The sequence below is a fragment of the Heloderma suspectum genome, chromosome 3 (assembly GCF_057233095.1).
Source record: "Heloderma suspectum isolate Gila_16-S chromosome 3, 16-S_ref, whole genome shotgun sequence".
Classification (NCBI taxonomy): Eukaryota; Metazoa; Chordata; class Lepidosauria; order Squamata; family Helodermatidae; genus Heloderma; species Heloderma suspectum.
Window position 1 is genome coordinate 245,819,892 of NC_139460.1, and position 15,228 is coordinate 245,835,119.

General features: G+C 39.6%; 1 protein-coding gene across 7 annotated transcripts in view; it reads right to left on the minus strand.

Annotated features, from left to right (window-relative positions):
• Positions 1-15,228, minus strand: part of SLC18A2 (solute carrier family 18 member A2) — a 55,325-nt gene that overhangs the window by 31,223 nt on the left and 8,874 nt on the right. For all 7 annotated transcript variants that reach the window (XM_084846110.1, XM_084846111.1, XM_084846115.1 and 4 more), the window contains exons 3-9: positions 14,416-14,773; positions 10,895-10,953; positions 6,721-6,804; positions 5,757-5,849; positions 4,816-4,905; positions 4,678-4,721; positions 4,524-4,584 (exon numbers count right to left, since the gene is read on the minus strand). In XM_084846110.1, coding sequence (XP_084702236.1) covers positions 4,524-4,584; positions 4,678-4,721; positions 4,816-4,905; positions 5,757-5,849; positions 6,721-6,804; positions 10,895-10,953; positions 14,416-14,773 — 789 coding nt within the window. The remainder of the gene's footprint in view (positions 1-4,523; positions 4,585-4,677; positions 4,722-4,815; positions 4,906-5,756; positions 5,850-6,720; positions 6,805-10,894; positions 10,954-14,415; positions 14,774-15,228) is intronic.

The following is a 15,228-nucleotide window of genomic DNA, read 5'->3' on the forward strand; positions in this document are numbered from 1 at the left end:
CACTGATTATGTCTAGGGTAGGAGGAAAGTCACTTAATCCTGTAATTTCATATATGTTCCAGTTGTCCAAATACATAAACAATAAAAGGCTATACAATTTTCAAGGTGCAAAGAAAAGATTTCACTGTGTGGTAACATTCAAGAAGTATGTTATATCCCAGCAGGGGCAATGCACAATTTTTAATATCAGTAAGACATTTGCCACTGACTGTATGATACCTGGCTTGCATACTCCATTTCTAACAGAATGATTAGCTGCGTCTATGTTGTGAATCTTGCTCTTTCAGAATTAAACTTTACTTTGGGGGGACATAGGTACATTTTGTTACCCCACTCCTCTGGCACTTTAGGATGAGCACAAGAAGGAAATTGAAGATTTTGTCCCTCTGTGAATTAGTTTTGTTGACCTAAATAAAACTTGAAATAAAACAGAACTGAGATACAGCTAATGACAACTTAAGAGTAAATTCAGGCATATGCTAAGGAACATCTGCTGATGCTTGTGGATGGCATTCACCATATGGCATATTATGGAAAGGAAACAAAGTTTTATGTGTGGTACAGTCTACTTTGGCCCCACAGGCCTGATTCGTATGATGCTTCATGTGGGCTGTCTCAATCTTCACTGGAATTAGCCAGTGGTGAAATGATCACATAACTTCTTTACCAGGAGGTCAGATCATAGTTCATCATACATTTAATATGACAGTGGCCCAATGTCTAGGATATTGGACATAAAATAAAATAGGATAAACCTCATGTAGTCAAAGGAATCTGTGATAACTCACATTAGGGACATGGGCTAAATAGTACTGATAAACACACACTTTACTTTAACTCTGGCCTGTTTGGTGTATTCTTGATGTACTAAGTCGCAAGCAACGAACACGCATGTGATTTCTTTTGCCATGTCTACATACCATAAGAATATACCACCAATTGGGATTATAACATGTATTAACATTAGGGTATTAACATTCAAAGCCCTAAACGGCTTGGGGCCAAGTTATCTGAAGGATCCTCCCATAGGCGCTTGCCTGACCCTAAGGTCATCTTCAGGGGGTCCTTCTCCATGAGCTCCTGCCAAAGGAAGTGAGGCAGGTGGCTACCAGGAAGAGGGCATTTCCTGCTGTGGCACCCCAGCTGTGGAATGAGCTCCCCAGAGAGGTTCGCCTGGTGCCTACATTGTATTCCTTTTGGTGCCAGGTGAAGACCTTTTTATTTTCCCAATATTTTAGCTTCCTAATCTTTTAGCTCTGTTATTTTAAATCTGTTTTTTAAATCTCTGCATCACTGCTAGGTTTTATTCTGGTTGTACTGTTATATTGTGGTTTTAAGGTTTCATATTTTGTATTGTTTTATGCTGCACCTTGTGGTTTTAATTTTTGTGAACCACCCACAGAGCTCTGGCTACTGGGTGGTATAGAAATTAATTAATTAATTAATTAAATAAATAAGTGTATACGTGGCCAGACAGGCAGCTGTATACTCATCATGCATTATGTGCACAATATGTACATGCAATTTTTTCCTACCTTGAAGTATAAGACGTTTGTCTTATGTGAAGAAGCTCTTCCTATAAATTGCTGCTCTAACTTGTCTTTAGCACACTCAGTGCTAAATATCCTTTTAAAATATGCTTACACCCTTTTGACTGCAATCAAAAACACAGCAGACTTATGGTTCAGCCATTTAAAGCTCAAGAATCTTTTCATCTTTAAAATCTAAGTCTATTATGTCCTAAGCCACAGATAAAATATTTCTCCTGGGAAAAGGCTCTCTTATCACACAGTTCAGCACAAAATGACCGCTGCTGTCATTCTTTGTTCAAATATGCCAAGATGCATTAGCCTGTGTATGCAGAATCCCTAAAACAATGTTGTAGTCTCACTGGTGCTATGATCCTGAGGGCAAGATGCAAGAGTTCAGCACTATAGTTACAAAGAAAGATAAAATGGTATGTCTAACGTAATCTTTCCACCATAGTCTGTACCTGAAGAACTCATATGTCTATAAACACAATTAAGTAAATATTGACCTGTCCAAAGTAGCTAGATATCTGAACCTGAAAAAAGCAAACTTTTGCAAGCAAAAAGACTACACTTTACAAAATAACACACACAATATAGAATAATGCTGTTCTAAACTAAGCAAAGATATGGGATACAATCTGAAAATTCTAATTTAGATATTAATATACTGATGGGGCGGGAGGAAGTGTATAAATATGTAAATGCATTAGCAGAGAGCATCCCAATTTCACTCCACCAAGTACCTGACTCAACTCTATTATGTGATTACGTTATATGTGGTTACAATATGCTACCACAACAAAAGTCATCACAGAAAGAAGTAAGACAGGTTTGTAAGATGACTTCTTATTAAGAGGTAGGCTTAGTGTGACGTTCAAACTCAGAGAGGCTTTCCTGTCATGGGTAATTTTGTGCAAACAAGCCACCCTGAGAACCCATGGCTTGTAGTAGGGTTGTCTAGGGTGGTTTGTTCTCAGGGTGGCTTAACATGATGTCCAAACCTGGCAGGGCGATTTTTCCATTGGTTGTCGGAACGGCTAGGCTGGCAAGAGTGGCGAAAAGCCCTGCCGCTCCTTACAATCTCGCTAGCACCACCACCATTCTCCTTCAGCCTTTCTCAGCCTCAAGACAGATTTTTATATATATTTTTTTGTAAGAATCTTGAGGTCCTGAATGCATTTGCAAGGTTTTTTAAAAATTATTTTCTTTTATATGGCTACAAATCAAAAACTCTATGGGTGCAATACAAAACGGAGAGTAGTAAATTAAATGCCATGAACTTTAATGTGTTAAATATTTCTTTTTATTTATGGAAAAAGAAAAACAAACACCATCTACTATGTTCTGTTCTTCTTCCTTAAGCCAGACATTCCACTTAAATAAGCCTGGCAAAGATCCATCAGTACCCCTTCCGACTTGGATCATGCACAGAATGACCATAGAGAACAATTTGATAAGCAGCCAATATAGCTAGGTTTTATCTTTCTACTCCAGTCAGGTGTTAAACCACAGCTTTAAATATGTGCCTAAAGAATCTTCTTTGCTCCCCTTCAAAATATCTTACATTTCTTAATACTGTTTATCTCTGAATGTATCCATCTACTTGAGACACTCAGTTCTGTAACATAGCTTTCTTTCTGTAAAGATAAAGCTACCCAGTCAGGAGGAGGAAATGACTAAGACACAAATGACGAACATAATTCCACACAATAAATATACAAAAAGTCAATATAATTTTCAGTATAATCCAAAGAAAGTTAGTCACACTTTAGGTCACACTTGAAATTAATGGAATTTCATGTCCGTTGCAACCAACGTGACCCATACATTTTAATGACACTTAAATGTGACAGAGGGCGCAGTCCTCTGGGGATAGTCGGCCGCCTGCAAACTTGGAGGCAGCTGACTATCCAATGCAGGGTGGGTGGAGTACGGAGGGAATCCTCTCCTCCAGCCGCACTTCAGCCACCCTGCATTTGCGGCTAGACGGCGAATTTCGGCTGTCTAGCCAGGGTGCATCGGAGCAGGGCGGGGGGGAAGCTGGACGGCACATAGGAAGCGTCATAACGAACACTCCCTTTTCACACACTCCGTGCTGCTATTATGTGCGTGGATCCAGGGTCGAACCGTGACAGAGGAGGAGAGTTGGGTTTCTGGGAACCAAAAAATCCTATGGCTGTCTAGACACTGTCTAGCGGCCACAGGATTGCGCCTGAACCTTATCTGAATGGGGCCCTTTTTTCTAAGCTTCTGGTCATGTGAGGTTTCCCACTGTCATAATTGTTCCATCCAGTATTTACAACACAAGGGTAGGGAACATGTGGCCCTCCAGATGTTGGACTGCAACTCCCACCAGCCCTAGCCAGCATAGCCAATGGTGAGGGATGATGGGAGTTGCAGTCCAACAACATCTGAGGACCACATGTTCCCCACCCCTGTTCTAGTGCAAACCAGGTTTGTATAAGCCAACAAGCCATCTGAACCCATAAAGCAACACACAGCAGAATTCACTCAACAACTTCTCATGGGGGATTTGGCAAATGCTAGCAGGCTTTTTGACTTTCAATGTATGTAAAAGGCTGTTCAAATTAACAATATAGTTACACTTTCAAAATGGTGCAAGCTTTCAAGTTCTCCAAATTTCTTCTCAGGCTAAGTGGTACAAAAAGCAGGGGATGGGGGAAGTGATGAAGAGTTCTAGAGAATTTGAAAGCTTGCAGTTCGGGGGAATTTAGGTGGTCCTAATAAAGATATTGCCTACTGGAACTGTCCACCATTACTGGTCTTCCCATTGAGGAACTCCTGAAAAATGTCTGAGGTAAACCATTACTGTATTGTAGCTTGCAACCCTATTCAGACAAGGGCTCATAAATTGGGCGGTACGATTTAGATTATGTTCGCCACTTCTTACTATCTTTTCCTACAGACTACCAAATACAGAACAAAAATGGCCACAATAAAAAAATGAAGCTGTGTAATAATTGCAAATACCTGCAGCAGTAAGGATGTATGGATCCCTCAATAGTGTGAGTAATGATGCTCCTTTCTGACTCTGTCAACAGATAAAGAAGGAAGGTAAGGAAAAGTGTAACATAAGCATCTTCTTAAAAAAAAAAAAAAAAAAAACTTCTGCTGAAATATTTACCTCTGGTTGTATCCTTGATGGCTGTAGAATTAGCAACTGTATGGCTGCAAGAAAGGGAACCATAACGTAGGGATGTTTTTCAGTTATGTTGGTTATAACGTCATCAATAAAAGCAAAACAAACATTAATTCTACTTACCTCCATCAAAAAGAGCTAATGCTGCTAACACCAGGAAAGGTGCTGCCTTCCCAACAAACTCATACATCACACTTCCAAAAGGTGGACCCACTATGAGAGAAAATTTACCATTTATGAAGTCAATTTTCTCAGTGAGGCTTTGGATCATAGTAAAATCAGTGGCAAAACCACCAATAATCTTTAATGGCAATTCTTTATTGCTGCAAACATTCTGCCACATATTTATATATAAACATCTTATTCCACTACGGGGAAAGCTACAGGGATAGTAAGGGTATCGCTTTCCTGGATAATGAAAAAAACTGATAAAGAAATGTTGAAACACATGATCGTTGTCTACAAGACTCATTTGCCTGCCTCAAATGAGAGTATGGGTTGAACGTACCCTTAGGGAGCTCATGCATTTCTTGGATTTTATAGAGAGAAAGCAGTATCATTAGAAATTCAGAGATGTGTGGGTAAGTATTGCCTTTAGCATTTGCAAAAGCCTTTAAAGCTAAAGTAACTAACATAAATTTTATCTATGCCACTAAAACGAGCTATGAAACAAGAGTGAGGACAATGGTATGTCTATATATTAAAAACTGAATTCTTTAACCCACAGCAGAGAGGAACAACCCTGAGTCAGGTAACTCAATTAACAATGAAATACCATACATGTTTACTCAGGAGGAAGTCCCACAATATTTCAGTGGTGCTTACTCTCAGGTAAGTGTGCACAGAATTGCAGCCTAAATAACATAAATCTGAAAGAACAGTTACACATGCATGCTATCTCCAAAATATATCAATATAGAAATATAGATTACTAAATAAGAATTTTTTTAAAAAAACATGCATTTATTGCACTCTAGGGGCATTGTGGCATTGTTATTTGAAAGAGGTACTCATGAAATTTTCTAAACCTGTGCATTTGTTCCAGTGAATTTTATTATACTGACCTAATACCCCCATAGCCATGCCTCCTAAGGCAATCCCCATTGCATTGCCTCTTTCTTCATCATCAGTATACACACTGGCCAGCATCCCCATCCCTGCATAAAAAGAAAACAAAAAAGACTACGTTGCTAATACTGTTCATTTTCAGTATAGAAATGTGACCGAAAATTACTCAGTGATATTAATAGCCAGACCACATGAAGCACATTAATATACACAGAATAAGCTGGGCTTTGCAAGCCTCTTTAAAATGTGAGAGTTGCAACCAATTGTGTGTTCCACCCACAACTCACAAAAATTTCTTTGATCAAATGAAGACTTCCTTGAGTGGAAAGGAGGGAAAGCAATTTTTGCCAATTCTCCCTTCCCTCTGCAGCTCCCCCACCCCGCCTAATCTATTCCAGAGGATTGGGGGAACCTTTGGAACAGGATGAGAGGGAGCATGTGAGGTGCTGCAGAAGAAAGGTGGAATTTGCAGGGGGAAAGAACGCCATTTCTACTCATAGAAGTCTCTACTGGATCAAAGAGCCCTCAATCAACAGAGAGACACAACTGGATATAACCCGGAATTCCCAAATGAAAATTAAAGGAATCCCAGGAGTCTAGAACACATGCAGTAAAATACATCCCACATTGTACAACATATATTAATCCCATCTGACCTATAACATTGATGTTAAAACTTTAAAGGCAAGAAAAATGCTGTGATATTTCTCAAGAAAAACACTTCACTTCTTTATTTATTACATTACATTGTTATTTATGTATATGTTCTAAAACCATGGAGGATATCTATCTGATCGTATAAAATAAAAGATGTTGATTAAAAGTAAATTTGATTTTAAAGTAAATAGATCCTTAAACATAAAAACCGTAGACAAAATACAGTCAAGAATATGATTATTGCTCAAAATGACAGAACTAGCTGCCGGTAATCTATAGTATCATAAACATGTTAGTACTTACCAGCTACAGAAGAACAAGAAGAGCCTACTCCTTGGAGCGATCTTGCTATAAACAGTAACGTATAGCTTTCTGAAAAGGCAAACACTGTGGAAAAGGCAGAAGTATTTTTAAAGAAAAATATGGATTAAATCTAACTGGATTTATAAATCAAAGGTATTTTTCATTATTATTAAAATGCATTTAATTTAACTAAGTGTTTTCTGTAACTGCCCTGGCACTTCCAATACTATCTATATTATTTTCTCTTGTCACGTGTAGATTTATCAGTATTGAACTGTTTTCCCCATGTCTAGGCCTCCTGGTAACACAAAACACAGAAAAGTAAGCACTGGGGACATCTTTATTAAAGCTGCATCTGTACAGACATTCCATGACACATTTATCATGTCCCAATCAAGATAGAGTTCAAACTCTCCAGCAGATATTCTTTGCCAAAAATAGTTTAGGAAAAGCCAGGCGAGTTTCAAACTTTTATGGGGAAATATCGGAGGAATCCATTCAGGGGTCGAGCCTGGCACCCCAGACTTCAGCTCATTTTCGCACAAGCTGGCCCGACTCAATCTGCATCAAGTAGGGCCAGTTCGTGGATTTTCGAGAGTTTTTTTACTTTACATAAATAGTAATTTGCGCAAATTATGCAAACTCCAATTTATGCAATTTTTTTAAAAAAGTGAACAAGTTCCCAGATTTCCAGAAGAAACCTGCGGCTCAGCTTGTAAATGCAAAGCTGAGTCGGGGGCACTGCAGAAATCTGGCAAGCCTAAAAAGGGCCCTATTTCTTTACAATGGATATCCCTAGGAATATGCATCACCATGTAACGAGTAGAATGACATAATTCAAAGGACCACTCTGATGAACGACAGAGGGGCATCTAGTGATATTCCTCTCCCCATTTGTCTGTGGTTGCTTGCAGATTGGCAAATGGAGGAAGGTAAGGTGAAAATTGGAACACACTTTTCCCACCCATTTTACCCAGGGGCCTGCTGGTCAAACAGTTTGGACTGGACAAGGAGATCATGCCCAAAATAATCAAGTAAGGAGGGATGACATCTATATCTACTTACTTACTTATTTATTATATTTGACTACCACTTGATATAGCATCTCTAAGTGGTTTACATGGTAATACATTAATTTGTTAATCTGATTTCCTGGCTGCAGTCAGCGTCTGCAGTAATCTTTGCACCTAGAAAGACAAAGTCTGTCACTGCCTCCACGTTTTCTCCCTCTATTTGCCCGTTATCAATCAAGCTGGTTGCCATAATCTTGGTTTTTTCGAGGTTTAACTGCAACCCAGCTTTTGCACTTTCTTCTTTCACCTTCATCTTGAGGTTCCTCAGCTCCTCCTCGCTTTCAGCCATCAAAGTGGTATCATCTGCATATATGAGATTGTTCATGTTTCTTCCAGCGATTTTAACTCCAGCCTTGGCTTCATCAAGCCCAGCACGTCGCATGATGTGTTCTGCGTACAGGTTGAAAAGGTAGGGTGAGAGTATACAACCCTGCTGTACTCCTTTCCCAATCTTAAACCAGTCCGTTGTTCCGTGGTCTGTTCTTACCGTTGCTACTTGGTCATTATACAGATTCTTCAGGAGGCAGACAAGATGATTTGGTATCCCCATACCCCATACCACCAAGAACTTGCCACAATTTGTTATGATCCACATAGTCAAAGGCTTTAGAATAGTCAATAAAACAGAAATAGATTTTTTCTGAAACTCCCTGGCTTTCTCCATTATCCAGCAGGTATTGGCAATTTGGTCTCTAGTTCCTCTGCCTTTTCTAAACCCAGCTTGTACATCTGGCAATTCTCGTTCCATGAATTGCTGGAGTCTACCTTGCAAGATCTGGAGCATTACTTTACTGGCATGTGAAATAAGTGCCCCTGTTCGATAGTTTGAACATTCTTTAGTGTTTCCCTTTTTTGGTATGGGGATATAAGTTGACTTTCTCCAATCTGATGGCCGTTCTTGTGTTTTCGAAATCTGCTGGCATATGGCATGCATCACCTTGACAGCATCCTCTTGCAAGATTTTAAACAGTTCAGCTGGGAGACCATCGTCTCCTGCTGCCTTATTATTCGCAATGCTTCTTAAGGCCCATTCAACCTCACTCTTCAGGATGTCTGGCTCTAACTCACTGACCACACCGTCAAATCTATCCCCGATATTATTATCCTTCCTATACAGATCTTCCATATATCCTTGCCATCTTTTCTTGATCTCTTCTGCTTCTGTTAGGTCCTTGCCATCTTTGTTTTGGATCATACCCATTTTTGCCTGGAATTTACCTCCGATGTTTCTAATTTTCTGGAAGAGGTCTCTTGTCCTTCCTGTTCTATTATCTTCTTCCGCTTCCGCGCATTGCTTGTTTAAAAATAATTCCTTATCTCTTCTGGCTAACCTCTGGAATTTTGCATTTAATTGGGCATATCTCCCCCTTTCACTGCTGCCTTCTGCTTTCCTTCTTTCTTGGGCTACTTCCAGTGTCTAAGCAGACAGCCATCTTGCCTTCTTGGTTTTCTTTTTCTCTGGGATGTTTTTTGTTGCCGCCTCCTGAACAATGTCGCAAACTTCTGTCCATAGTTCTTCCGGGACCCTATCTACTACATCTAGTCCCTTAAATCTATTCTTCACCTCCACTCCATATTCATTAGGAATATTAGTGAGCTCATATCTAACTGATCTGTGGGTCTTCCCTATTCTCTTTAGTCTGATTCTCAATTGTGCAATAAGAAGTTCGTGATCTGAACTACAGTCAGCTCCAGGTCTTGTTTTTATCGCCTGTATAGATGTCTGCCACCTTTGGCTACAAAGGATGTAGTCAATCTGATTGCAGCATCAACCATCTGGTGAAGTCCATGTATAAAGTCATCGTTTAGGTTGCTGGAAGAGAATGTTTGTTATGCACAGTGAGTTGTCTTGACAAAATTCTATCAGCCTATGTCCCGCTTCATTTTGTCCTCCCAGACCATGCTTGCCTGTAATTCCAGGTGTTGTTTGACTACCCACCTTAGCATTCCAGTCTCCTGTAATGAAAATAACATCTCTTTTTGGCTTATTATCCAGTAGGTGCTGCAGATCCTCAAAGAGCTGATCTGCTTCTTCAGCATCTGTGGTTGGGGCGTATATTTGGATCACTGTGATGTTAAATGGCTTACCCCGATTCGAATTGAGATCATTCTATCGTTTTTTGGATTGTATCCAAGCACTGCTTTAACCACTTTATTATTAATTATGAAGGCTACTCCATTTCTTCTGTGGTCCTCTTGTCCACAGTAGTAGATCTGGTGGTCATCTGATGTGAAGTGGCCCATTCCAGTCCATTTCAGTTCAATGACACCCAAAACGTCTCTATTTAATCTTGACATCTCCCCAATAACCACATCCAATTTGCCCTGGCTCACAGATCTTACATTCCAGGTTCCTATGGTGTGTTGATCTTTAGAACCTCGGATTCGTTGTTCACCACCAGCACCGTCGGCCGCTAGCCGTCCTTTCAGCTTTGAGCTACCTGCGTCATCACATCTGGGGCTGGTTGAACTTATCCTCTGTTCCTCCCCAGTAGCATTTTGACCATCTTCCGACCTGGGAGTCCCATCTTCCGATGGTATACCGACATATCTCTGGTTGTACTGATGCATTTAGTTTTCACGGCAAGAATACTGGGGTGGGTTGCCGTTACCTTCCCCAGGGATCGTATTTAGTCTGACCTCTCTGCCATGACCTTCCCGTCTTGGGTGTCCCTTCATGGTTTAGCTCATGGCATCATTGAGGTGCTCAAGCTCCAGCACCACGACAAGGTAACGATCTCCTCTGCTGGAGCAATACATTAATACACAAAAAATGTAGTACTTTTTGTTTTTTGTTTATTTTTTCTGTTTATTTATTTTTGTGTAATACATCAATACACACAAATAAACAGAAAAAATAAAAACAATAAAAAACAAAAGTACTACATTGTTAATGGGACAGTTATATAAGGGGATTTTTCTCAGCTGTTTCTAACTAGTGCTTCAATTTCTCTGGTCATAATTTCAAGCACACTCAGAGCAAAAGGATATTTAATTGCTCTGAGATTGGCAGATCTTGCAATATAAAAGCTTGCTTCTTTTCTGGCCCTCCCATCCTCTGCAGCACTTGGGGATATACACAGAAGAAAAACAGCACTTACTAACTGTTGAAACAAACATGATGCAGAAGCCAGCAAACATTGGAATCTGATAGCCTATTCTGGAAAACAAAACCAACACAATATTTTGGTTAGCTATTTCCCCTTTCCTAGATCTTTAAATGTTTTAAAATAATTATAACTTCCTTTAGAAAGCCCAAAATGCTCTTCCTTTAGAAAGTCCAGTGCAATTTATATGTGTCTCCCAGTTGTTTCTTCTCCAAACCCAGCTGTTCTTAGAGCATTTACTGGGTCCTACACATCACCCATTATGGGCCAAAAGAGGAAGAAATGGATGCTTAGAGGCATTCTCAGCAGCAACCCCATGTTAGGGTAATGGATACTTCCACCTCAAAGTCACAAATTTTTCTGTTCTATTGTAGGCTTTGGACCAATACATTTGTCATCATAGTTGCCTGGTACAAATATTTACTTTCTCACTAACCACTAGAAAATGTTGACCAGCTCAGAATCCACCATCTATCTCTAGCTACAGAAAAAGTATTGCAGAAGCAGTTTCCTTACTTCAGGAAAAGTACTTATCATCCGTCTGAGATAAAGCAGACAGCAACTGGCAGCATACATATAAATTGCTAAGATTGCATGACAAGATGGATCCAAGACTATGAACTGTCTAGGGATGAGACTGCTCGTTTACAAGATCACAACGTGGTATGAACGATTGATGGATGTTGTGCTGCAGTCAAATGAAGTGAGGAAAAAGAAAGTACTTGCTACAAGTCAGGATCTAATGCTACTGTCTATTATGATATGGAAAAATTGTTTATTTCACTATAGTTGCAACCAGATGCACTGTGCTATTATTTTTACTAGTATGTATAATCTAGCCAAAGTTAAGCACTTTTAAGATTTCAAGGGTGGGAGACTGACACAAACATGCTTTCATCAAAATCAGTGAGACTTACAGATGCTGACATTTGGCTAGATCATTCATGTAGTATGCAAATTGTTTTACCACTTCTGTTTTTCACAAACTTTTTAAAATATAGATGTTTTACCCAAACAGTTCAGATGGCTTGAGGAAGGTAACATGTAAACACGTACATATAAAAACAGCCCGTTACAGTGCACTAGGTAATAAATAAAACCTTACAAATATTAAAACATGCATATTGGAGTTTAGGCAATTTAAGGCAACTTCAATCAAATACTCCCTTTTTCTGCCCATCTAGCTCCCAGCACACATATTCAGATTAAACATGGATCTGCTTCTAAACACCTGCATAGATTAGACAAGAAGAACTCTCACATATTCTATCTGCATCAGGCAGTTCCACAACATAAACATATGGTGAGAGCCAATGTGGTGTAGTGGCTAGAGTGTTTGACTAGGGAGCCGGGAGATCCGGGTTCTAGTCCCCACTTGGCCATGGAAGCTCACTGGGTGACTTTGGGCCAGTCACAGACTCTCAGCCCAACCTACCTCACAGGGTTGTTGTTGTGAGGATAAAATGGAGGAGGAGGATTATGTATGCCGCCTTGGGTTCCTTAAGGAGGAAAAAAGGCGGGATATAAATGTAATAAATAAATATGGTGAGCCAACCTTCCCATGTTCTGAGGATCAGGCTGTTAGCCTAAACAAGAACTAATCCTGTGCTTGCTTTTAAATCTATACATTTTGTTAATGCTGAATACAAAAACAATACTTAGCTTTTAAATAGGACATTTGAATGCTAAATGCTTTGCAAACATAATCTCGCTTCATTATAGTATCATTTTAATGCAAATAAAACAACATTTTCATCAGTTTAATATATTGACATTTAAAACAAGCCATAGATCCAGAATTTATTCCATTGTAGGGCTGCCGATGTCAATAGTATTATTAAACTCAGTGAAACTACTTTACATCAACTTACACTAAATGAGGATCACACTGTTCATAATGTAACACAGTGATGGATGGGTAGACATATTAATGTTTTACAGAGTGCTAATATTCTCAGGTTATGATCATGGGCAAGCCAGGATCACTACAACAGCATTCCAGTGATTGCTGTGTATTGATTGGTGCTTTTCATACATGGCTAAAGGGGCTGTCACCAGCAAGCATCATCATGACTGGTAAGTGGAACACTTCCCAGCACTCTGTGGGAGTAGCTGTCACTACTGCTATGTTTGTTTTTGTTACTACTGCTTCTTTGTGTGTGCTTTCGACTAATGCTGAGGAAGTATAGGGCTGTGATTATGTTACTGTGTCATGATGCTGATGTAGTGACCTACCAGCACAGCAGGATAGGATCAGCCTGCTTGACTTGTTCTCTTTCTAGATGAAGACAGTTGCAATTTACCTTGTCAGTTAAATCTGCTGTTCAACAAAATGAAGTAGAAAGTATAAAACACAACACCTTCTGCCTAAGATGACCTACACAATCTATTTTTGCTATTTTTAGCAAAGAAAATAGCTTTGCAGCTATTTTTGCTCCTGGTTTGGCCACCTCATGATCTGTGATCAGGGATGTTGGAGAAATCCGTTTGGGGGGTGGAGTTTGACAGGTTTTCCTAGGCTCCCCCTGCTAGAGTACTTGAATCGATCTGTAGTGAGTCAGGCCAGTTTGCGGATTTTCCAGAAAATTTGCACATTTGGGGGGAGGTTCTGCAATTCACACGAATTTGTGAACAATTTGTGCAAATCACAGCCGAATCTGTGCAAATTGCAGAACCACCACCCCCCCGCAACGTGAAAAAAAGTTCCTGGAGTTCAGGGAACAGCTTGCAGCTTGGCTTGCAGATGCAAAGTGAGTCATACATGCTGTGGAACTCTGTTAAGCCAAAAAGGAACCAGATTTCCCAGCGATGGACATCCCTATCTTGATGCAGATTCCATCTCCTAGCCTGAAGACAATGTCTGCTGAAACGAATGATCTTGAGTTTTTTCCCTGAAAGGTGGCATATAAATCTTTAAAACAAATAAACTGGGAGCCTTGGCCAGAAAGTTATGCATGCCTCTCACTCATACATTTCAAATCACTTTGAATTAACCAACCCACAGCTTTTTACAGCAAGATGGTGGTCTCTTTGCATGGGATGCAGGAAGGTGAATGTGAAAAGCCTTCAAGGCTACATTCAGAAGCTCTCCAATCTTATGACTCTTTTAGTATTCATATGAATTGGTATTGAAGAGTTCTGAAGACTAAATCAACCGGCAAGCGTTCTGCTAGTATAGCTACTGTTGCGCATTTCATTTCTAGTTCACATACTCTAATATTTGTACTGGCTCAAAACAGGTTCACTTTTCCTATGAGCATTTCCACAAATAGGTGCTATTCAAGGTGAGGAGAAGGAATGAAACTGAAAATTATTTAAAGTAAGAGCTTCTTCACAGAAGTCCCTGTTACTTAAAAAATATTGTAGAATCACTATTCAAATGCATATATTAGTAAAAGCACTAACATACAAGTGCAATAACATACATGCAATAGGAATAAAAGAGACAAATCTCTGCTTGAAATGCAGAGATCAGTTTTAAATGCCACTTTAGTACATAAGAAAAGGAAGCATACCTATTTGTCATTGGTCCTATAAAAGGGTTAGTGAGGAGCTGCACAGTCGCTTTGGAAGCAAACAGCAGACCAACTTGTACATTTTCATTTAGCAGGTCTTTGTCTTCCTTGGGGCAGTCAGATGATGATGATCTCTTAGTCATATTTACCACCATTTGCTCTGTCTGAGTATGATAAAAATCTCCTGGCCTTGTCCCTTCAGAATGATTTCCAGTAACCATTGTGGAGTTGTCATAATACGAGAAAATACTTTGAAAACTATTTCGGCTTAATGAAGGGGTCTCTGGTCTCATGGTTTGTATTTCTGTTGCATTTTTTGGGTGTCTGATGCTGTACAAATAACTGGGAATAATTGGCACTGAAAAAGCAAGCACAACACGTATGACAGGGCGTGGGGGGAGGATATGCAAATGCCATCATCAAAATAGCAAAAATAAACACAAGGTTATATCTTTACTGGACCAAAATATATGAATAAAGATTATGCTAGTTTTCAGGTTATACAGAATTCTTTGTCAAAAAAAACATGGAAGTATAGCTAATTCACAGTTGTGTCCTACGGTGGGCTGCTTGCAATTTATATGCAGGATGTCCTAAAGCAAACTGGAGTACGATCATCTTTGCTATCCTCCTATCTTGTCCCCATCTGTGGAAGAACATAGGTACTAGAGAGAAAGAAAAAAAAATCCATCTTGTCCAGTTCCAAAACTATGGGGATTACTTTACTGTTCGACATGGACTGGACAACCTGTACCAGAGCTCATCAGAGTTCAGCTCAGCATCTGTTTTTGATGCAGCCTGGTACCCTACAGA